At 34.9% G+C, this 23,494-nt stretch overlaps 2 protein-coding genes across 3 annotated transcripts; one reads left to right on the forward strand and one right to left on the reverse strand.

The window, feature by feature from the left end:
* Positions 1-204: 204 nt before the first annotated feature.
* On the reverse strand, positions 205-1,104 carry LOC149417192 (uncharacterized). The gene is made up of 2 exons (XM_089639940.1): positions 885-1,104; positions 205-718 (listed from the first exon to the last, which is right to left on the reverse strand). Exons 1-2 carry the CDS (start codon positions 940-942, stop codon positions 261-263), a joined length of 516 nt encoding a protein of 171 aa, XP_089496066.1. The 5' UTR covers positions 943-1,104; the 3' UTR covers positions 205-260.
* A 4,150-nt stretch (positions 1,105-5,254) lies between these two features.
* M6 (neuronal membrane glycoprotein M6) lies at positions 5,255-23,080 on the forward strand. Of its 2 annotated transcripts, none has more exons than XM_089639942.1 (6): positions 5,255-5,563; positions 6,918-7,077; positions 8,276-8,435; positions 12,842-12,992; positions 20,573-20,721; positions 21,808-23,080. In XM_089639942.1, exons 1-6 carry the CDS (start codon positions 5,560-5,562, stop codon positions 21,937-21,939), a joined length of 756 nt encoding a protein of 251 aa, XP_089496068.1. In that variant the 5' UTR covers positions 5,255-5,559; the 3' UTR covers positions 21,940-23,080. The 2 variants fall into 2 exon arrangements, with proteins under 2 accessions (XP_089496068.1, XP_089496067.1); XM_089639941.1 differs by lacking the exon at positions 5,255-5,563 and adding an exon at positions 5,641-6,164.
* Positions 23,081-23,494: the final 414 nt, after the last annotated feature.

The following is a 23,494-nucleotide window of genomic DNA, read 5'->3' on the forward strand; positions in this document are numbered from 1 at the left end:
AACACATGCGTATTTGAATGCAACATTGTCAAAATTTCAAAGCAACCGGTGAAGAAATTTCAGATATTTAAGATTTTGAACAAACGAACATTCACATTTTTATTTATATAAATAGATTAAAACACTATTACAGCTTAAAGCATCAATTTGGTTTATTTTGTTGAAAATGCAACACAATAATGATGCCATCTATAAACTATTTTACATTAACATTAACAGAAACTATAATACAAAGATAAACAAAACATTATTTGGTAAAATTAAGGCTGGTTTAAATTGGAACCAATGCTAACGTTATTGATTCTCAACATTGTTTGTTCCTGCCTTCCGAAGTTGATTCTCATAAACTGCTTCCTTCTCTTCTTACGGAACCTTGTCTGGGTGTGTGAAAGAGTTTTTCCGATGACTGTAGCTGTGACATTGACCAAACCAGGTTGGACTAATGGACGCCCGATGAGGCTGAAGTCTTTATTGCCCGCTACCAGAACCTTTTCCAGTCTAATCTCATCTCCTATGGCCGGGGGCCATTCTCCTTCGAGAACGATGAGATCTCCGTTCGTCACGCGCTTCTGTTTTCCCATCACATGAACGATCGCAAAACTTCTGCTTTCATTTGAATCCGCAAGAGTATTGACAGTATTTATTACATCGATTGCTTTATCTTTCTCTTCCTTTGTGATGACGATACTGGTTGAACTAAATCTTGGCAGAACAGCGGCTGGAAGAAGTGATTTATGTTAAAAAGTTAACTCAACAACAAAATAAAACAGCCATACATTCTATAAATGTAAATAAGGAAATATCGGTTAGTTTCGCACTGATAATAAACACGTAAGTACTGTAAAAGCGTAACGAAATAAGCCGAGAGAAAAGTATATTCTTACCTGCTGCTCTGTTGAAAAAGAGATTGGATAATCTTGAAGCAATATTGAGTAAAGCCATGATTAACCAACGAAAATGTATTCAAGTATTAATTTAATAGTTTAAATACAACTTCATGGGCTCCAACTCGTTTTATTGAAGAATTAATGTGATTTTTCTTATGTATTTAAGTTTGGTTATGTTCACGAATTTGACGTTTGGGAGTACCATAAACATTTTTTTGATTCGATACCACACAATAGATACACTTTACTAAATGCTGTGGTGAACCGAGTAGGAACTGTACACATTTTGTAAACGGATCCATAGACGGAGGGACAGGGCTGTGTAAATTTATTAATTATTATTGAAATATTTCTAAAAACGGCTTTCGCCTGTAAATTGATATTTTTTGTGAGCTGTTCAGGGTAGAGGTAAACTAAAATAGTCTGCTCGTTGATGTTGACTATTTACGATTATTGTTTGGAATTAACCAACTACAAAACGATTTGAAGTACACGGTAAAAGAAAGTAGATGCTCAATAACTGAAATCAAACGAAGCATCTGATAGCAAAAAAACGTTAAATTAACCATTACGTAGTGTTAAAATATTTAAAAAATATCACAATTAGAACATGTTATGCTGAAACCATCCAACCCATCATCATCAAGAGCTATTTTCATTTGCTGAAGACATCCAACCCATAAGATCAACACAATCTTTTTTGGAGAATTTTTTCTAACCCACATCCAATAAATTAAAGAAAAACAAGAGAAAAAGTGGGTGTGTCAAGCCTACGCAAGACAGAAGTGAAACTTCTAGTTTCAGCTGATGCTTGGCGTGGCGCAGTTCGCTGGTGTCTGAGAGAGAGGAAAGAAGAGAAGAGAGAGAACGTTCGTGAGCGGCTCCCCCACCTCAACAAGGTTTCACTTCAAAAATGCCACAGCCGAGAATCGAACCTCGCTTAACTGATTGAAAGCCAACCACGCTGAGCACCAACTGTAAGCAAAGCCGCATAAATTGATTATATTATGTAGGTTCTGAAAATATGAGAGCTTGTTATGTTTTATAATGTTACCTACATCACACCCAAAATATAATATATTTTTAAAAATAATGTACAATGTACAGAAATAGAATCCCACACAAGATCGCGTAGTGCGCTCTAGCGAACGGATATTTTATCAGAGGGAGATAGTTTTAATTTTTTTTTCTGTAAATTATTACATATTATCAAAATAAATAAATTAATTAAATAAATGTAATACAATTATCATAATATACGGATTAGATAATAATTTTAATCCAACACAATAACGCAAAGCGCGCTCTAGCGGAGTAATGTTTTATCACAGTGAGATAAGTGTTTTTATTATTTTGCAATATTATTTTCTTTTAAAAAATGTTCTGACCTACTAAAAAATAAGATATTGAATGAAAAAGGCGTTAAAAACAAAAAAATAATGTGCGATGGCCGAGAATCGAACTCGGATCAACTGCTTGGAAGGCAACTATGCTGACCATTACACCACCAACGCCAGTTGTCGGGATGAGCTAAGAAGCATTTATATGTTACTTCAAAACTTTGACTAGATCAAATGAACTTTAATCGGTGGTGGGGGTACCCGCATTTTCGTTTCGGTCATGAGTCGGTTTTACTCCGGTCCTTGAAATTGCATGACGCGCGTAAAGAAGTTTCACTTCAAAAACTGTTCGAAACATCCATGTGGGTTGACAGCTTTTGGTGTTTTTCAAAAACTATTTTATAAATAATTAAAATTATTTTCATTCAGAAAAAATATAACAGAAATAAGGAAAAATCTATGTGGTTTGGATGTTTTCGACGATGAACTTGAAGAAAAAAAAGAATTTGTTGAAAACATCGAAGATGGTTAGATTGGCATATATAAATTTAAAAAAATTGCACGAATACCATTTACTTAATTTCCTCCTACCATTTACCACCTAAAATTAGTGTTTCTTGTATATTAACGTATAATACATATTAATGAGTAGCGTTTTTTAAATTCTTATTATTCTCTCATTTTCATTTTGCTGAAACCATCCTACCAATGAAATTCTAAAGTGTAACCTTGTTGACAAAATAATAAAAATGAATATGTCACACGGTAAACAATGCTTCTTTGTTGTAATATTAAACAAATCTAACTTCTACTAACTAACATAGTAAAATAAATATTTTTTCACTCTGCAATCATTCAAATGCGATTATTTCAGCTTGCCATGTGGGTTGGATGGTTTCTGATTAACATTGGAGGTGAATAAAATAACATTTTTTCGTAAGCTTTTAAGTTCAAAAACCGATGCAACAGTTTTGTGGATATTGGAATAACTGTTTAAAAAAACGCGTAACAAGGCATGAAAATTGTTTCCAATAAAGCACATTAATACGATTGCAAAGAAACGCTTATCCGCCCGTACGTAATACTAAACCAATGTAAATAAACACTTTCTTATTAAATATCCATCCGTCCTCTATTGGCCACCCGTAAACCGTTCAAAATCCAATGCAAAGAAACGGTTATTTATTAAACGGTTACTCATTACCTAATCCATCCACGATTGGCCGCCCGTGAACCGTTGAAAAAAACGCTTCCACCCGCTCGCGATAGGCCGGCTGTAAACCGATGCAAAGAAAAGCTTGTTTAAACGCCTTATCGTCAAACGCTTTCACCGTTATCGTTCACCAATAAATTTAATTATATTTCAGTAGAAGGGTTCCCAATTTTTTTGAGTTTAGGAGATACATTTTACCTAAATTTTTACGGGGATCGAGTTAAAATAGGATCTTGAAAGAATGTTTACTGTTTGTTTTTTTTCAGTTCTTCAGATTTTGACCACTAAACCGATTCACTCAAATAAGCAAAACCATAAAATAAGCATGCAGATAATCTAGCAAAATTGATTTATCCTACAACCAAGATTTAATATCTATTACTCTTGTAATGAAATGTAATATTTTTAAATTATTATTATTTTCAAAATTCATATTCGTAACTTATTAAGACTGACATTGGTAGAGTACCTAATCTTGAAGTGTCAACAAAATTCTTCGAAAACGCAAAAATGTTGACAAAAATCATAAAACAGAAGTGAGTTGAAATAATATAGATTAATGTCATTTTTACTCCTATTTTTTGTATCTGGTTAATTCAATATTACCGCACAAAAGTCCCTGGGGCCAATGGGGGTATGACATTTCCATTTTTTTAAAGCATTTTCTATGGACAACTAAGTCATCTTTGGGGATGCTGTATTTTTTTCAATTCAGTGCCGGCAACCCGGGCGTTTATTTATTATTAGTTATGTACATACATGATTTTTCTCCTTACCCTCCTCACTAGACAAAGTCTGTTCTGAGGCTGGTAACTAACAATTTCTAATTACATAAAAACAAATAAGTGGTTAAAAAAGAAAAAAAAAAGAAATATAAATATTATAGTAAAAATAATAATAATAAAATAAGAGGAAAATCAGAAATTAGAAACAGAGTAGAAAAAAGAAAATATATAATTTTAGATATTAAGAATATTACTTATCTCTCTTCTTTCTTTGACATTCAACCAGTTTAAAAATCTTTTGAATACCCAATTCAAATTATTAGATGCGACATAGGTCTTTGTTTGGGCTACAAACTTATTGAATATATGTGGTGCCAAGTAAGATTCATGTTTTTTGGCAAAATTTGATTTGATATATGGTACTTGTAATTGATTGTGTGTGTTTGCTCTTGTGTTTTGCGAGTGAGTTATGAAGTGTGGTGATATTTTTATGCAGTTTTTGTAGATGATCTTCTTTATGAATAGTTTATTTATGTCTAATAGGTTATTGTTGATCATTAGCTATGGAGGGGTATTTTTAGGAAAAGGAAGTAGAGGAAGTTCTAGGAAGGAAAAAGGTATGAGGGGTGGGTAGGAATCTGGGGGTCAATGCGTTGAGTAGTCATCCCAAATTTATTTCACTCCACACAGGAGGTCCTGAGGAGAGGAGTGGTTAGGAATCTGGGGGTCAGTGTTTCCAGGAGTGACGGACGTCTGAATCCATTCCTCCCACTGCGGTGCAAGGCGATGGATCAAGTTGGATATGGATTGGACATGGTTAAATCCATTTGTAGAGAATTTATTTTTATTTTTTGTATTGCATGACGTTATTTTTAACCGTTTAGTTTGGGAAACAGCAACACTTTCGGTTTTTTGAAAAAGAAACCGAAACGCCCACCTCTACATAACATGGTGTAATTTTGATCGCGAATGTGCTATGAATGTGATGAACAAGGTTTTGGTAGCCCTGACGTACCGCCTCAGCGTCAAGTTGCACAATTTCCATAGAAAATTAGAAAGAATAATTATTTCCACTTTCTATTTCTATGATTGAAAAGGTTCTTCCAATGCAAATCGTTGGATATTATTTTATGTCTACCAATTGGATTTTAAAAACTCTCAATATCACCTCAAAATGTATGAATGCATTGCATTTTACGGATAAATCTTTTCCTTTCCGAGTGATCGTATAAAATTGCAACAACAAAAGCTCCCCGAATGGTGTGTCTGACAAAGGAACCGAAGTCGAGCAACCTCTCGCATCGCGTAAACAAATAACCTGTGGACGCAAGCGCCGTGTTTATACAAACTCTTGTGGCCTGATTACGTATCCCGGGCAACGATAATACACGAGAATGGGTATGTTTATATATTTATCTCAATCAAAATACTTGATAACGTCGGATTAAGATAAGGGAGTGGTTGGATGGATGTCAGTTACTCCCACTTTGACACTAGCCAACACGTCATTCGCTTTATCAAGGAAAATTGCCTTATAGTAAGAATTGCTGACGATAAGATAATTGAATCACCGATGATGCATGCCATTGGACGGCGCTTTATCAGTTTTACACTTGAGTAATCTTGCGAACGAGATACGATTTAGTTTCAGTTGACAGTAGTTTTTCATTGACACCTGTTCACATAATATTTTCCGATATAATATTTGTATTTTTACGTGACATGTTTTTGCAAGAACGGAAGTGTTTATGTTGTGAACAGGCGGGAACAATCATCGTGGTGTTGGGTGGTTAATTTTCTGTGAAAAGTGATTTGTCATTGGACTGTGTTTCGAATTAATTGAAAATGAGGTATGATCGAGGTTTAGAGACGAATTTCGACGGCGATGCTCCCGTTACGCAGCCCCTCAGGGGGGGGCAGCTTGTCCGCCGGGATCAGTGGGGCTCCAGGTTTTCAGTTCACACGCTGCACGACAGGGTTGGCGGAGAGAGAACTTGTGGTACGAAGTTTCACGGTGTTTGATTACCCCTGTGTCCGAGTATAATGTTTCATTTGCAATGTTTATTGAGAGACAACTTATAGCTTGAACGTATTGCATTCCATAAAAATCAAGGGTCCCGTTACATTGAAATGGTTGTACATAGCAGATATTTTTACATAACAATAATATTATGGTTACATCAGATGAAAATACATCATAATGTTCTTGTTTTATCCCATTTCATTGATAAAATTAAAATTTTGTTCTATGTAATCAGTGTGTATATTGTTATCTTTGTGATTTGTTTCATTAATCGAGGATACATAATTTCCTTTGTGAATATGTACATTCGCACATCTATTAGTTCTACTTTTGTTCCAAAAGTTGATACTCGTACACACATACTCATAAAAAAAATAGTGATATATAATTTTTTTAAAAACTTGATGTTGACATAAATTTTATGTACCTCTGATAGTCACTCAAATTTTCTGGAAGCGGATTCCCTTTCTTTATTCTTGGCTAGGGATCCTTTGTGTACCTATCCCCCTTGTTTTGGCTTCTGCATAGACTGGAGCTCGCGCAGCGATAATTGCGCGGCTATCTCACTGGCTCTGGTTTGTGCCAAGGCTGAAATAAGGGGTATGGGTATGTTGAAGACATGTCCTCGGCTAGAGATAGAGAACGAGAATCTTCCTCCTGGCTCCTTCACAAGTTGTGCTTTGAAAGTGTAAAACGTAGTCTTTATTTTTTTTGTTGTGTAATTTGCAGGGGACGCTTGTCAGTCATGCATGACGCGGATACCGTACGCGACGCTGATCGCCACCATCATGTGCTGCCTCGGCGTGGGGGTGTTTTGCGCCACCATGTACCGCGGCGCTGCCTTCTCCATCCTCATGCTGGATGAGGTTTTCCACCAGAGGCACATATGGTAAGTAGACTCGTTTTATTTATTGTTCCTTTACTTTGTATCTTTTTTACGTTAGAATTTTTAACCTCACTAGGACAAGCCTATGTTGAGGTTAATAATTTAAAAAAAAAAATAAAAATAGCACCAAGATTATATATTATGAGAACAATATTGTTATATTAACGTGTCTACGAATTGGGTACCTACATGGTACCTATGAAACCAATTTGTCCTAAAAAATCATAGATATGCCAATATATAGACTACAATTCTCATTCGGAGCCTACTTATTATACTATACACCAGAGAAAAACTCAAAGTTTATTCACGGTTCCAATTTTCAATCGGATTTATACCACCTGCCTGAGGAAAGTTTGAACAAAATGATGATCATTGAGATAGTGACATTCCTCTAGACAAATTGTATAATTCCTTATTTGAAATTTAAAAAATATTACATACAATGTTTGGTTTGTAATTGAGTTAGTAGGCATTTAAGTACCTGCTTACAAATCTTAAGATTTCTGAGGAAATTTTTATTTTTATTTATTAAATCAGCGAAAGAGAAAAAATAAGAGGTTTATAGTTCACATAACTACTAGTATATTATACTATTCAGGATTGACAATATGATTCCTGGTATATAATTCACCATTCATAATTAAATGACTGGAAACATCCATTGTGGTTTTCATATGATTCACTTATGATTAACTACAACCTCTGAAATTGATTCATACTAAAATATTAAGAATGGATCTCTCAAGTTGAGTTAAAATTATTTTTATAATTTTAGTGCACACACGCACACATGCACACATACACACACACACACACAGACACACGTATTTCTCTGGAATTGGATGACATTACATAAATTTACAGCAGTTAATATGCGAAATATATCTCGGTACCATCCTTTATGGATTTGGCTTTAGTGCATTTTCACTCATTTTAGTCAGTCCCTGGGGAGGAAAGTTGAATCCTCAGTCAAACAATATTCTCTATTGATAAATTATTTCTGTATTATGACAAATTTACAGTTTTTAGTAAGATTATAAAATAGCCTTTTTAAAATTTTCAGTACACAATTCACACCCGCACTTGAAACGATGCAACCTACCTAGGAATTTTCTAAAGTCCTGGTTCAATCCATAGTTCATAGTTAAGAAATTATTAATCTTGTTTGTTTTTGACACATATATTTGTATCTGTTTAGGGTGGAAGCAGTCCAGATGGTCTGTGTGGTGGGGGGCGCTTGCATGGGAGCCCTGGGTCTGATGCTGCTGTGCCTGGGCTGCCTGGCTACAGGGGCCACCAGGCACAAGGTCTATAGGGCCTGGAGGGCCAGGGTCGGAGGCAGGATTTCTTGCGCCATTGTGAGTATCTTCAAATTGCTAGCAAGAAGTTAATAAAAAAAAATAATAATTGTGATACTGTTATCACCATCTTTGGCTGTGTTGTTGTTCTTATCCCTTTTCATTTTCTATGCTCATTTGACAGCCTAGACAAAAAGTTACAGTTCGTCAAGAAAGCGTAAAAATTTAATCATTTTGTGTTTTTATTGTCTAGCAAAGAAATCCGACAGCATAGTTCCAGAATCAAGACTAAAAAAGTTATTTACTTAAAAATCAAGTCTGAAAAAAGCAGGTATTCCTACAACCATATCCCTACCTCTCCTATGAACAATGTGTAGTTAGATTGTATCTCGTCGTTGCGCTTGAAATAACGGCTATGTGCCAGATTTCTGCAAAACATTTTTTTAAACTTCTAAAAAAATCAAGGAATCAGGCCCAAACTCTGTGTATAAGTTTAACCGTTATCACACGATACTCATTCAAAAGTTATTTGTTGATGCGATTGAATACAAAACTGGTAAGTTCTTTGTTTGCCCTGTAAATTTTGGCAAAACTCACATAGCCGGTCTTGCTAGCGCAACGACGATCTGTCGTTGTTAGTTTTAAAAAAATAGTATAATTAATTACATCATTCTCATCATTTTGACAAGGTATCCAGGTGTCTCTGCTCATCTCTAGATAATAGAAACTTGGGAGTAGAGCTGGTTTAGTATGAAACAGACATAAGTATCGCTACCATCATTCACCCATACTACTGCAAATCACATCTACGCATAGTGGCACCATGTTTGTTTCTACCCACAAACCAAAAGAATAACTTTAATTCCCCATGCAGTCGGCATTTCACATTGTTTCTATGTATCAACAATGGTCCTGTGCTAGTTTAGCAGCCTCAGTCCTTTGAAGGCCCGGCCTGTCCTCACACAGATTGTCAACTATATATTCACGTTTCAATAGCTAGTGTAATAGGAGTGTGGCGAACCAATCACTCATGGAGTGGAATTACGACCTGCAATAGTTATCCCAAGCTAAGGTGTGAGCTCCTATGCTCAGGCTGAATGAAATATGGAACAGTGTCATGAACGGTGCCTCCGTGTGACAGAGTCACATATCGGAGTATATAGACCTTACCCCGGTACTCGGAGCCCTGCTGGGGTGGATCTTTTATTTCCCTATATGAGTATTTCTCAAAAAAAGTGTACATTTTGGAAAAATAAAGTGTGCCTACAAACAGTTCAAAAATTTCACATGTTTTTAATTAATCATACAAAAAAAATATGCACCATTTTGTAGAATAAATATTAGGCTTTAAAATATCGAAAAATAAACATTACAATCGTATTAATTCACAAATATTTTAATTTTTTAAAAAATATCGATTTTTACCTTCCATACAAAATAAAATTGCCACCCTACCCACCTCATTTGTTTATACTTCATAAAATGCGATAATAACGTTATAATATGTGATTTTTTGTATGTTTTAGGGTCTTGATTAAATGTAGTTTCTGTAAAAGGGTAATTTTCTATGGGGTTTCATAATAAATTAATAATTTATGCACAAAAAACAAAGTGAGACATCACCATTTACTTTTTAGTAACTACTCTTTAGTTACGTTTTATTAGTACTTCCACCGTAATTTTTTAACCCATTTGTAAAATTTAACATGGGAAACACTAGCCTCTTTCTGATTAATTGTTGGTCTGACTTCTCCGCCATAACATTAATTGTTAAAATCAGTAATAACGTGTTTCTTTAGTGGGACCACTATTTCGTAACAGAAAATATTTTAGCCTTTTTTCACAAAACGGTAAGTCTTTTTCTACTTATCTTTTTGTAACATGTGCGGTACGAACATTGCTAAGCTTACATATTAACACTTTTAAATTTTATCAAACCATTGACTTTTTATAACATAAATTCTTATTACAATTTCGTAACGTTTGTTATGAATTTCGTAACGTAACGAAAAAGTTCTATGTAAAGCTGAGTGTACACAGTTACAACGTGATTAAGAAAAGTAAGTATATTGTAAGTGTGTCTAGCATTTTTATGAAAGTCTTATGTAAGTTTAGTAATAATGTAATATATTATGCACAATGCACAAATATACATATGTATTTAGATATAATAGGAAAAAAATAAAATTTATTATACCATAGAGCAGATCTGTTGATGGCGCTGGAAAGTAGGTAGGTTGTAATACATAGGATGCTGGAAATTCCTGATGGTCAATGGCAGAACAGGTGTCGTCGGACTTGTATGTTTTATCATCGCGATTATATGGCATTATACATAATGACAAGTACTTGAAGATCAAGCTGAGCCGTCCAATACTGGTTTTATTTTAAATAAGCTTGAGGCACTCATACACACTATCCGTTCTACAGGCGATCTATACAATATTTATAAGTGCCTTAAGTTTTTTATAAAAGCTTATTTAAATATAAGTTTATTTTTATTTACTCTGATAAAACCATAACTACAGCATAATTTTTTTTAGGAATGCCCCCAAAAACCAATGCCAAAAGGCAAAACGCTTACAGAGAAAGACTGAAAAAGGAAAATACAAATAAATATGAGGAAATCCGAATTAAACATTTAACAAAAGTTATAGAAAATATCAAAAATAAAAAAAGAAATTCTTACAGAAGAAGAAAAAGAAGAGCTACGGGCAAAGTGGAGACAAGCCAATGATAAAAGAGCTGAAAGAAAGAAAAAGGCTAATCCTACGACACAAGACAATAATACATTTGAACGTAGAAAAAATAATAAAAAAATCCTAAAGGAAAGACTACAAAAGCTGACTGAAGAAAATACTCGATTAAAAAGTCGAAATAAGAATTTAAGACAGTGCTGTAATCGGATGAAAAGGCAAGTGAATATTCTGAAAATATTATTGCATAAACAAACTAAGACTAATAATGATGCTATTCCCATTGAAACTGGATTATATAATAAATCGAAGATGTTATAATAGTAAATAATAATGCCATAGAAAATAACGCTGATATTGAAAATATGAATAGTGAAAATGAAGATTCTAACAAAATCAAAGATAAACCATGTGGAGTGACTATCTTAAAAACGAAAAACTGGAAAATATACATACAAAAAAGAAAGTGGTTTGTAAGGGCCTTATCTCTAAATCTCTATCACTAAATGACTATATTCATGCGCCAAAGCAGAGTGATAAACCAAAGACTGAAAAACTGACCAAATTTGTCTCGGAAAGATTTCAATTATTATAAAGATGAGGAAGAAATTTATAAAACGCTAATGGATAGTGATTCAAACTAAATAATTGTATGTTATTAAATTTTTAATAGTTTAAACAGTGCCTGTTCTTTAATTTCTTAAGATTTGTTGTATATTGTGTTAGGTACTTCAATTTGGGAGCTGATAATTTGATTAAAAACATTTATTTATACTCCCTTGTTTTTTTTTAAACCCCTTTGGTTTAACAAAATACAAATATTTGGGTCGTGAGTTTATGTATGTTTGTAGTATGTACAATAAATAAAAAGTAAAGGATAATTACTTACATTTAAAAAAGACGACAACTAATTAAATTGAATAAATAATAAAAAAAGTAAAATAAAATTTGCCATTGTGTAAACAAGCCTTATGTTTACTATTTAGTTACGTCTTATGACTATTTCGTAACACTATTTCGTAACTACATTTTCGTTACGTACATTTATTTTGAGAAATACTCACATACTCTTTGGAACATTCAAACAAACAAGGCCAGTGGATAGGAGAGCTGAGGTCACCTCGGTGTACTCTTCCCTTATGCGGTCTTCTGGGAACCCAAACAATGAGTCACTTCCAATGTGATGACCCTTACCGCTACATACCCTGGAGGATCCATAGGCGGGAAAACAGGGATCCTCACGGAACCTGGAAACGAACTCTAAGGAATGTAGTGAAATGCGAGATAGCACAATGTGTGAGTGCTGGTAGGAACTATACATGTACCGTCTCCGCAATAAATAATACATTTTAATTTATTTTGTACAATATTAGCGATACGAAAATTTTAAACAGAAAAAGATAGGACTCGAACCTAGGACCAGTTAAATATGACCGAAGGAGATAGGGTCCCATTAGCTTAGTTGGTAGAGCGGTGCTCCAGCAAGGCAAGGGTCATGGGTTCGATGTATCACTAGATGTGACTGTATCTTTTTCTGATTTTTCTGTTTCAAATTTTCGTTTAGTAATCGCCAATATCGTCTTCAATAATTAAATAATACAATTTCAGGTTTTACTCATTAAATTATTCCAAAAAATAAAATAATAAATTCACGATCCACAGTTTTACCCGTGTTATCATAATACATATATTATTATGTTCCTGTGTCAAGCAAGAGTGCAATGATCATAATCTGCCAATGAAACAAGCTAACTTATTGTTATTTTTCAGTTCATGGGAATAACGTACATCCTCTCGCTGGTATGGCTGGTGCTCCTGTGCTTCCTGGTGCTCATCACCTTCATCTTCACAATGTTCTGGATGATGTGCTCCAACCCAGATGTCCAGGAGTCCAAGAATTGCATTGACTTCAAACAGTTCTGTAAGCCCGATCATTTATTTATCTATATAAATAAAAATGTAAATGTTTGTTTGTTCCAAATCTTAAATCTCCTCAATTCTCACCGATTGCTTTGAAATTTTGACACAACGTTGCATTCGAATACGCATGTGTTTTTTTATATACCTATATCATATAGATGTCACCTGTGACAGGTAAAAACATGATTTTTTTTAAAAAACAGTGCCATCTGTTGGACGTAAAAGCAACACGCGCTATTGTTTCTCTATCTTCACAGACAGACTGAGCCACAGCAACGCGTGGCGGGGGACAGCTAAATTATTATAAAATGCATTCTTCTCCTTGTATGGCTGCTAAGGTTGGGTTATGTAGAATTCTGGACTCAGAATGATGCATTTTCACAAACTTTAGCATGGTCAGCAGTCATAAAAACACAAGGATTGTATCAAAATGTGCCGGGTGATGGGATAGATTGTGTTGAAAGGCCAGCTAGTTGCGCGTGAGGTTTTAAAATTGAATAGCATTAAAATGTGTACCCTTCATCCCCCCTTTGCCCCTTGTCCCCTTTCCTTGACCCGGGCCCAAAGACAAGGAGTATTGTTATGGTTGCATCTTACCGCGAACATTTGTGTCATTGTGAATACCCGCATATGTTGAACTCGGCTGTGACTGTTACTTTGGAGCATCACAATCGTCCAGTGAAACGTTTTTACCCGCCGCAGTGAATGTCACTGTTTTTGTTTTGTGTTAAGTGAGCGAATGTTAAAAGGGAATTGCCCTTAATTGTATGCAAGCTGATAAGTGTAAAGAACCAGCGGCTTATGGAGGACGAGACCAGGGTAAGTCTTTGGCCTTTCCCAATCATTTCCTCTTGCAAACACTAAGGCAAATTCAATTCGTTTGTTTGTCTTAGTCTTTATCGTGCCACCGCATCCAACCCCCCGCACAATTGCGAACGAAGGATTTGCGCACCACCACCAGCTTTGTAAAGATTAAGGCCCTAGACTGGTTTAGGGATCTTGATGTTCAATAGTTAGGCGAGATCAAGGGAATTAATTAGTTGGGGACAGTCATATCAAGATTCAAATTGAGCCTGTTATTTTTTTACGCCGAAGAGCGCAGATTGCAATAATCAGACCCTGCGCGGAATATAAAGTTCCCTAAAGTAAGGCAACGGTTTGCAGCGCAGTCCACTGTATAACTGTGACAATTGGGCTAATAATAATTTAGACACCATAGGTCGCCAGTGTAATGCAATAATCTCACGTACAAATTCAACCACTCTAAGGCCATTGTAACATGATTAGTAAAAGACAATGAGGATTGCTTTGTTATTGAATAAAAGAGGTACCATGATTAATATTATATTTATTCAAATAACAAAAAAGAGCTAGAGACTCTCAAATAACAAGATTAGCATGAACTCAAGTGGTAAGAATTTTAAAGTAGCAAAAAATCAGTTATGTCTGACATTGTGTATAACATAAATATCTGTCCCGATTCACCGAAATGGGCGCCATACAACTCTTAGGAAAGAATTGTAAATAAGAGAGAGATTGACATGGTGACCAGCGATTAAATATGTCTAGCTATGTCCGCCATCAGCGTCTCCCGTGAAACATGTCGACTGAAGCAGTTGCCCGTATCACATCAGTTGGCGCGCCCTCTCTGCAAGGCTGTCCGATTGGTACTGGCTTTAGGAAATTATCTCCTCTGCTTCCTTCTAGAAAAGCCCATAGAGCATGAGTCCCATAGACGAAGGCGGTCTTGGATGGAGTTTGTTAAAGTTTGTTTTAAAACGGTAGCTGGGCAAAAGTGAACTGCTACAACTGTGGGACTTTTCTACACAGTGTTCGTAAAAACAGTTAAAAAATTTAACCGCCTTCAAATCGGGTTGCGTAGCGACATTAAAAATGAGTGAGGTGGGTAAATTGCAACACAAAATATACAGTTCTGGAAACAAGCCCGAACTTTTGTTCACCCGATTTGTAATTTTTTTTATGCAACGATTAATTTGCATGCCATTGTAAAAAGAACTAGTAATTCGTAAGCAGATTTTATTATAACTTTTTTTTTTTTTTTTTTTTTTTTTTATTTAGTTACTATATTACATTTTTTTAAACATTTTTATAAGAATTATATATATTTATATGATTAATTGATATAGATTTTTATAGTCCTCCTCACTAGGAGATCCTGTGCTGAGGGGGACTAGGTTTTGAATAATTTTTCAGCGACTTCTATGGTTCGACTTCATGTTTTGGGTAAGGGTTTCCAGAAACTTCTACGACGATGTTTTAAATATGCTAGTAAGTTCTTTTTCCGGTAATTCCTTAAGCCAAGATTTAATGTTCTTAATGCAGTTGTTTTTTGTTTTGATTTGTTTGATACTAAGTGGGAGTTTGTTATATACCTTTACTGCTAAAAATTCAGAGCTTCTTTGTCCAAAGGTAGAGTTACACTTTGGTATAGTTAGTATCTCTGTTTGTTTGGCTCTGGTATTATGAGTATGTGAGGTGTTTTCCTGAGAATTATTTTTGAGGTGTTGTACCAAAATGTTTTTGGCATAGATTTTCTGTATGCTTGGAACGTCAAATTGTTTAAAAATTTCTGTTGTTGATGTCCTTATGGGAACCTTTAGTATGGTCTTTATGATGCAATTCTGAGTTACCTTCAGCTGTTTTATATGTTTTGATACTGCTGAGCCCCATCCTATTATTCCATATTCCAATTTGGAGTGGCATAAAGCATAGTAAACTCTCTTTAAATCCCTAGCTGACAAAATGTTCCGTAATTTTTTGAAGAAGTAGATGAGTTTAGTTAACTTTTTTGAAGTTCGATCAATGTGTGAATCCCAGTGTAGTTTATCGTCAATTTCAATACCAAGATATTTTATGCTTTTGGTTTGAGTTATAATCGAGCAGGAACATTGAGGAAATTTTTTTTGACATTCATGTAGTTTGAGTATATGCTCATTCATTGGTTGTCCTCTTTTGTTTTTGGAGAAAATCAAATATTTGGTTTTATTCACATTTAATGTAAGGGAGTTTGCTTTAAGCCAGTTTTGAAGAACAGTTAGGCCATGTTCAGCCTCCTTATATGTGCTTGTCCAATCTTGTTCATGGAATAAAATTACAGTGTCATCTGCAAAGCTCATTATGTTTCCTTTGATGGGAAGATTCATAAGGTCATTTATGTAAATTAGAAATAGTATAGGTCCTAATACGCTTCCCTGGGGGACACCGTACTTAATTGGTAGAGTTTTGCTCCTTCTTTTACCAATTTGTACAAATTGTTCTCTTCCCGTTAAGTAACTTCTAAGTAGGTTTAGGGTTGTTTCGGTTATTCCATTTTTTTTTAGTTTTAAATACAGTATTTCGTGGTCAATGGTATCGAAAGCTTTTTGAAGATCAATGAAAACTGCTAGGCATTTTTTGCCTTCATCCAATTTTCTAATAATTGTATTTGTTACATTAGCTATAGCGTCACCAGTACCCAGGTTTTCCCTAAAACCATACTGCGTAGATGATAATATTTTATTAGAATCCAAAAATGTAAGCATTTGTTTTTTTATAACTTTTTCTAATATTTTTGATAGTGTAGTTAAAATACTAATTGGTCGATAGTTTGATACATCATTTTTGGGACCGTTTTTATATATTGGAATGATCGTAGCAATTTTAAGACAAGCAGGAAAAATACCATTTGATATTGACAGATTTATAAGATACGTCAGTGGGTGGATTAACTCATTTTGTAGATATTTAATTGATTTGCTTGATATCAGTTCATTTCCCGATGAAGTATTTATATTTAGGGAGGCTATAATATTTCTTATTTCATCACTTGTTATCTTGACAATATTGAGGCTGTTTTCTTGATTTACATCGTCAATCCTCACTGTATTTTCGATAGTACTAATTGAATTTTGTTTAATTTTATTTGCTAAGTTTGAGCCTATATTGCAAAAATAGTTGTTTATAAAGTCAAGAAGTTTGTCCGGGTGTTCTGTAAAAGATGTGGGAATCTCATCAATGTTTAATTCCTTAATGTTATTGTCATTATGTGAGGCTTTAGCATTAGTTATTTCATTTATGATCTGCCAGAGTTTACGTGAATCATTATTACATTCATCAATCTTGTTTTTATAGAATGTTTCTTTAGCATAACGTATTACATTTTTACATGTATTACGATATCTTTTGTAGAATCGAAGTGTTAGGATATCATAAGGGTTGTTTTTGACTTTTTTGTGCAGTTCATCTCTTTTTCTGATTGAGTTTATAATATTCTGACTAATCCAAGGTTTAATGTGTAAATTTTTATGAGATAACTTTTTTTCTATGGTTTTGGTGTTTGATAGGATAATGTTCTGTAAAACTTCTATAAAATAACTCCAAGCAGTATCAGTATCATCTTTTTCCAGAAGGCTTGTCCAGTCATTCACTGTTAACTCGCATTTGACGTTTTCCCAATTTGTTTCAGATTTCGTTAGGAGTGATTTCTTTTTTTGGTTTACATATGTATTTTTTTTTGTAATAGATAGAATTATTGTATAATGGTCTGTCAGTGTGGTAGTACAAATAATGGCTTGAGTTTTTCTATTAGTTTTACAAAAGATATGATCAATGCAAGTTTTGCTTTCATTATATACACGTGTTGGTTCATCAATTAGGCTTTTATATCCATGGTATGCTAGTGTTTGCATATAATCAAATTTTTTTGGATGGCCATTTTCAAGAATATCAATATTTATATCACCGATGATAAATACATCTTTAGTTCTTTTTAGTAGACTTAGTTGATTAGATAAGGAGTTGAGGAATGGTTCTAGATTTTGTGTAGAAGGAGATCTATAAATTGCGAGTATTGTTGTGTCATTACCGATTGATATACTTAGACAGTTTGCATTATTGATACAGATCTCTCTGACATCAGCTTCTATATCTTCTTTAATATATACGATGACACCATCATTTTTTGTGTTGTTCATTATTGTAGAGTAAGGGACATAATTCCCAATTTGTAGGGGGTAGTATTTATCAGTTAGCCAACATTCAGTAAGAATAATAATATCCCATTTTAAATTTAAGCTTTTCATCAATATTTGTAGTTCATCAAAGTTTTTATTGATACTTCTAATATTCTGGTGCATTATGTTAAAATTATTGTTTATGGATGATATGTTTGGTATGTTTGTTGTTAGTGCGTTATTCATTTTCTCAATTTAAATTATTAAGTGGATTAAGTAATGTTGTTCATATTATTCACTAAATTATTTTCACCATATCATCAAGGTGCTTAATGTAGATAATTTTATCATCTTGTTTTTTGCGTATCATAACTTTACCCTGTTTGTACCATACATATTGGTAATTTTTTTCTTTTGATAATTGTTTTGTTTTCCATAGGATTTCTTTATGATACGGGCTTAATTCTTCCCCGATGAAGATTCGAGATGTCGCCAGATCCTTGATTTCATTATAATTTATTTCCTTTTTCTTATCAAGGAGGGAATCTCTTTTTCTTTTATCGGAAAAGGTCACAAGAAGTTTAGGAGGGGCTTCATTTCGTCTGTCTGAGACTCTCGTGACGTCAGTTATATCAGTGTGTAAGAGGTGGATTCCTGCTGCGGCAGCAACTTTTTTAACAATTTCCACAGGTTGTTCGCGGTTTTGTTGTGGAATTCCTGCTATTTCCAAACTATTAGATTTTGATAACGTTTCCAAATCAGAAAGTCGGATTTCAAGTTTTTTAATAATCATATTTTTTTCCATTTGGTCTTTTTTTATATTTTCAAAATCTGTTTGAATCGCTCGATTTAAATTATTTGAGACCTCAATTTTTTTTAACATCTCATCGTATTGAGCACTGATAAAATCAATACTTTTTGTAGTTTCTGTAGTTTGTAAATCAATTTTTGTAAATATATCTTTTTTCAGGGTTTCAAATTTTTTATCAATGTATTCAATAATCTTATCCATGTTCAATTTATCTTCCGAAATTATTGGGGTTTTGCTACGTGTGCTAGACATCACTATTTTAGTAAGTTCACAAATGCCCCTCTTTAATTATGCTTGATGAAAAATTGATGGTGGCAATCACTATTTAATATTTGTTTTATTGCATAGACAAAGTCACTCAACTTGACATTTAATATTTTTTTACTTTAATTAGTTTTTGCGCAAAAATCACTCACACTTTGAAATCTTAACTAAAACTTTTGATCAGACAAAACGTAGAAGGTTTAAACTTTAATTTAAATCTATTTATTGTGGCTTTAAACAACTCCTATTAATTTTTCGGCTAGTTTATAAGGGACGCGGAAATTTCAGATCTTAGCACTACAGTTAACCATAGACTAAATTGTGATGTTACAATGCGAGTTGACAGTGCACTTTCAGAATCATTTATTAACAAATTACAGAAAGGTGGGTAAATTGCAACACAAAATATACGGTTCTGGAAACAAGCCCGAACTTTTGTTCACCCGATTTGTAATTTTTTTTACGCAACCATTAATTTGCATGCCATTGTAAAAAGAACTAGTAATTCGTAAGCAGATTTTATTATAACTAAATTGTGATGTTACAATGCGAGTTGACAGTGCACTTTCAGAATCATTTATTAACAAATTACAGAAAGGGAGTTGGTCACGCCTCTTGCACGCTACTTGGTTTGTTCACCTTTCACTGATGGGCTAGTCTATTAATTTGGATGTCTGTAAAACTTTTTTATTAATTTAAATACCTTATTACGTATAATTTGACAGTTTGTCAATGTGTAGGTATATTATATAGATAAATGAAATGTTTGTGGTTATCTTGGTGTACTAAATAAAAGTCACAATTTATTCAGTTGGAGCGTTTATTAAAAGAAGCACAAGCTCAAAAAACGAAATTACAGAAGATGTACAAATAGCAATTACTACTCACAATAGCGCGTTTATTTCATGAGATAGTGCGGAATGCTAGTGATTAACTGGGTCAAGGTTACGAGCGCAGCGCTGCACTGTTGACTGTCTAATGACTGACTGACTCGCTGCGTCGGGCCTATTTATATAGCCAAGCCGACGGCGGCAGTAGCTTCGCGAGACCGCCGGTAAACTGCCGGCTACTCACTGGATCTCGATGTTTCGGTAGCGCTGAAATTATGCCTAGGCAGTTGCCTAGAACCTTCTGGCGGATGCGCGTAATGTACCTAGTCAAACTCACAATTGACTAGGTACATTACACTTTGACGTAGGTAGTTTGTTCAGCGGCAAGTAGGTGCTCGTAGACAGTAGGTAGCTGATATTAATCTAGGAGCATCGATCGCTACATGTTTAACAGCCAATATTTCAGAACACACTTTTTCACATAACGCTGTTTTTTCGCCTAAGGGCTCAATTGTAGACATGTGAATATATAGTGCGTACTATACAGGTGTCCAGAACGTCGGTGACCGCAGCTCTCCACGTAGAGCAGGATTGTGAGGAGTGGAGGATCCCTTTTCACTGGGGAAATTGGAGTGTTGGTCTTAATTAAGTGCTGGGCAACTGCTAAAGAAGCATAGGAATATGAAAATTGTACTTTTATTTATTTATTATTACTTGCTTTCAGACTTCATGTTCCCGAGCAACGCACGACCCGAGGACATGGAGGTGTGCGAGTCCCACGAGGTGAAGCTGTTCTGCAAGGACTATGTGGAGAAGGCAGAGGTCATGTTCATCCTGGCCACGGTGGCCTGCTTCCTGGTCATACTCAGCTTGGTGAGTACCCGTACCCACCCGTTGGCACATTACTACTTCAAACTACACATTAGCAGAGGAAGGATGTAGACTGAATGCTGTAGAAATGAGATCCCCGAAGCATACGCACGGTAAAACCATGTTATAAATGTGGAGATCCGGAAAGATTGCAATGTTGACGAAAGCGTTACGAACAAGATTAAGGACGGGTTGTTTCGGAGAATTTGAACAATTCATCAAATTTCAACGTTCATTTTCGGGTTCTGTGAAAGTCCTATTCATGTTCTGTTACTATATCATTGTAGGCTAGTTGCTTGACAAAACTGAAATAAAAACAGAAATTGAAAAAATCTTTCACAGAGCTTGAAAATGAACGTTGAAATTTGATGAATTGTTCAAATTCTCCGAAACAACCCGTCCTAAGAGAGGAATGTTTAGATGATTTGGGCATGTAGAGCGGTTGAACGAGTGTGAGGAGAATATATATGACGCGAAAGTGAATGTTCCTCTATCCCAAGGAAGAGGTGGGATGACCAAGACATTTACGCTGTGCAGAAACGAGCTGTCCGTTTGATAGATTCCCATCTTAAAAAACATATTCTATCTTTAGAGAACAGGCGCCAGGTGGGAATGCTATCCTTGTTCTACCAGTATTTCAATGGAAGATGCTCCGAGGGACTAGCGTCATTGATCCCTTCTGCATTTGTGCACAGTAGGGAAACATGCCAAACGCGCACCCAACATTTGACATTCGTCACATGAGAACAGATCGTTTCTGCAACTCATTTTTAAGTTCAACAGCTAGGATAAGGAATGATTTCCCCGTCTCTGTCTTTTCTCCCTCCTACAACTTGGATCTCTTCAAGACCCCCTGTGTGGAGTTGATGAAAAAAAAAAAAAGTGAATCAAATTCTTGAGTCGGGTCAAGCCAAGAGTCTGAATAACAGAATAGTATGTATGAGACAACGTATAAATGTGAATAAAGTAAGAAATGTGGGCCAAGATAGAGTTCTCACAGTTCATCCTCTCTGCCTACCCCTGTGTGAAAACTCCATGATCGCTAATAGATTCGAGAATTAATTACGATCTTATGTTATTTGTCACCAGGTCCACTACCTCATGTGCCTGTCTGCCAACTATGCGCACATCCGCGACCACGAGAAGTTCCAGGAACTGCAGGAGATGCAGTATCTGGCCGAGATGGATCCCGACATGCACGCCTCCAAGGACCGCTTCTAGGATGCGGCCAGGGGAATCCACAACCACCACCATCATCCGCAGAGCGCTTAGACTTACTTCATCCACAACACTAGTTATATATTGTATAAGTTCTTTGGAGCGGTCGATAGCGCACTCGGTTTTTAATGGGACATTCACTCTTTGTACATCGAGTTGGTGATGTTGCATTGTTTTTTGGTGATCATTTCTGTATTAATTTCTAAATATGTGTTCTTAGGGGATGCTGTCTGTGTGGGCGGATCTTTTTAAGGAAAGGAAGAAGTGATTATGGCTCTTGAAGATACCTCTCTTTAGATGGAAAAAATGCCACAGCCGAGCTATTGAGGACAAGAAAGAGTTGTCAACTCCTTTTGCTAAAAGATCTGAATGATTATACAATTCCGAAGGGATCAATGACATTATTTCTTGGGAGCATCTTTAATTATACAGGGTTTTCCAATAATAGATGGTGTTATTTTGAATAGCTTGTTATTTCGGTAGATGTTACTTTTGAAGCTGTCATTTTTTGACATTTGACAAGTAGAAACTACGCCATTATTAAAAACGGAACGATACACGCTTCAACAACGCATTGAAATTATTAAAATTCACTTGAGTGAATCAAATGCAAATCATCTTGAGTGATGAGGCCCATTTCCACCTCGGTGGCTTCGTCAACAAGCAAAATTGTCGCATCTGGGGCTCGGAAAACCCAAGAGTTATTGTAGAAAAGCCTCTCTCTCCTCAACGTGTGACTGTTTGGTTGCGGTTTATGGTCCGGCGGAGTCATTGGACCTTACTTTTTCGAAAATGAGGCTGGAGCAACAGTTACGGTGAATGGATTGCGCTATCGAGAGATGATTAATGATTTTTTATGACCGGAATTGGATGGTATTGATCTGGATAACGTTTACTTTCAACAAGACAGCGCTACGTGCCACACAAGCAACGAAACCATTGATCTTTTACGATTTAATATCAAAATAACACCTCTTATTGGAAAACGCTGTACTACTGGTGGAACTAACATAATATTCCAACAATTCTATTAACTGGGGTACATTTTTTGCACATATAATTTTGTCAGGTGATCATGCAATTTGATATTGAATTTAAATAAAGTTGTTAAAACCTCTACTTCGTAGTTGATTAATCAATAATATAATGAATTATTATTTTTTTGATAAATTAATGTTTTAAAGACAAGATTTTATTTATGCATAGCACAAAGGATAACAATTATTTTTATAAGCAATAATTGTTCGCCTAAAACACTCATCCACATTGAAAAAATCTCCTGATAAAAAATACATGACGTTGGCGTCATGTATTTTTTATCAGGAGATTTTTTCAATGTGGATGAGTGTTTTAGGCGAACAATTATTGCTTATAAAAATAATAATATAATGATAAAACTCAAATTTGGACAAAGAAACAATGCATCATACTATTAACACTTAATTTAGCCTGAAAGGTTACAGAGGCCTTTCAAAAATAGTCTAAGAGCCTAAAGAATGTGAGAAACTATCCGTCATAAAATAATATGAAACCAAAGACCATCTTGTAAAAATCTGCG

This window comes from Hesperophylax consimilis, chromosome 15 (genome assembly GCF_061612785.1).
Source record: "Hesperophylax consimilis isolate HC1 chromosome 15, BYU_Hcon_1.0, whole genome shotgun sequence".
In the NCBI taxonomy this organism is placed as follows: Eukaryota; Metazoa; Arthropoda; class Insecta; order Trichoptera; family Limnephilidae; genus Hesperophylax; species Hesperophylax consimilis.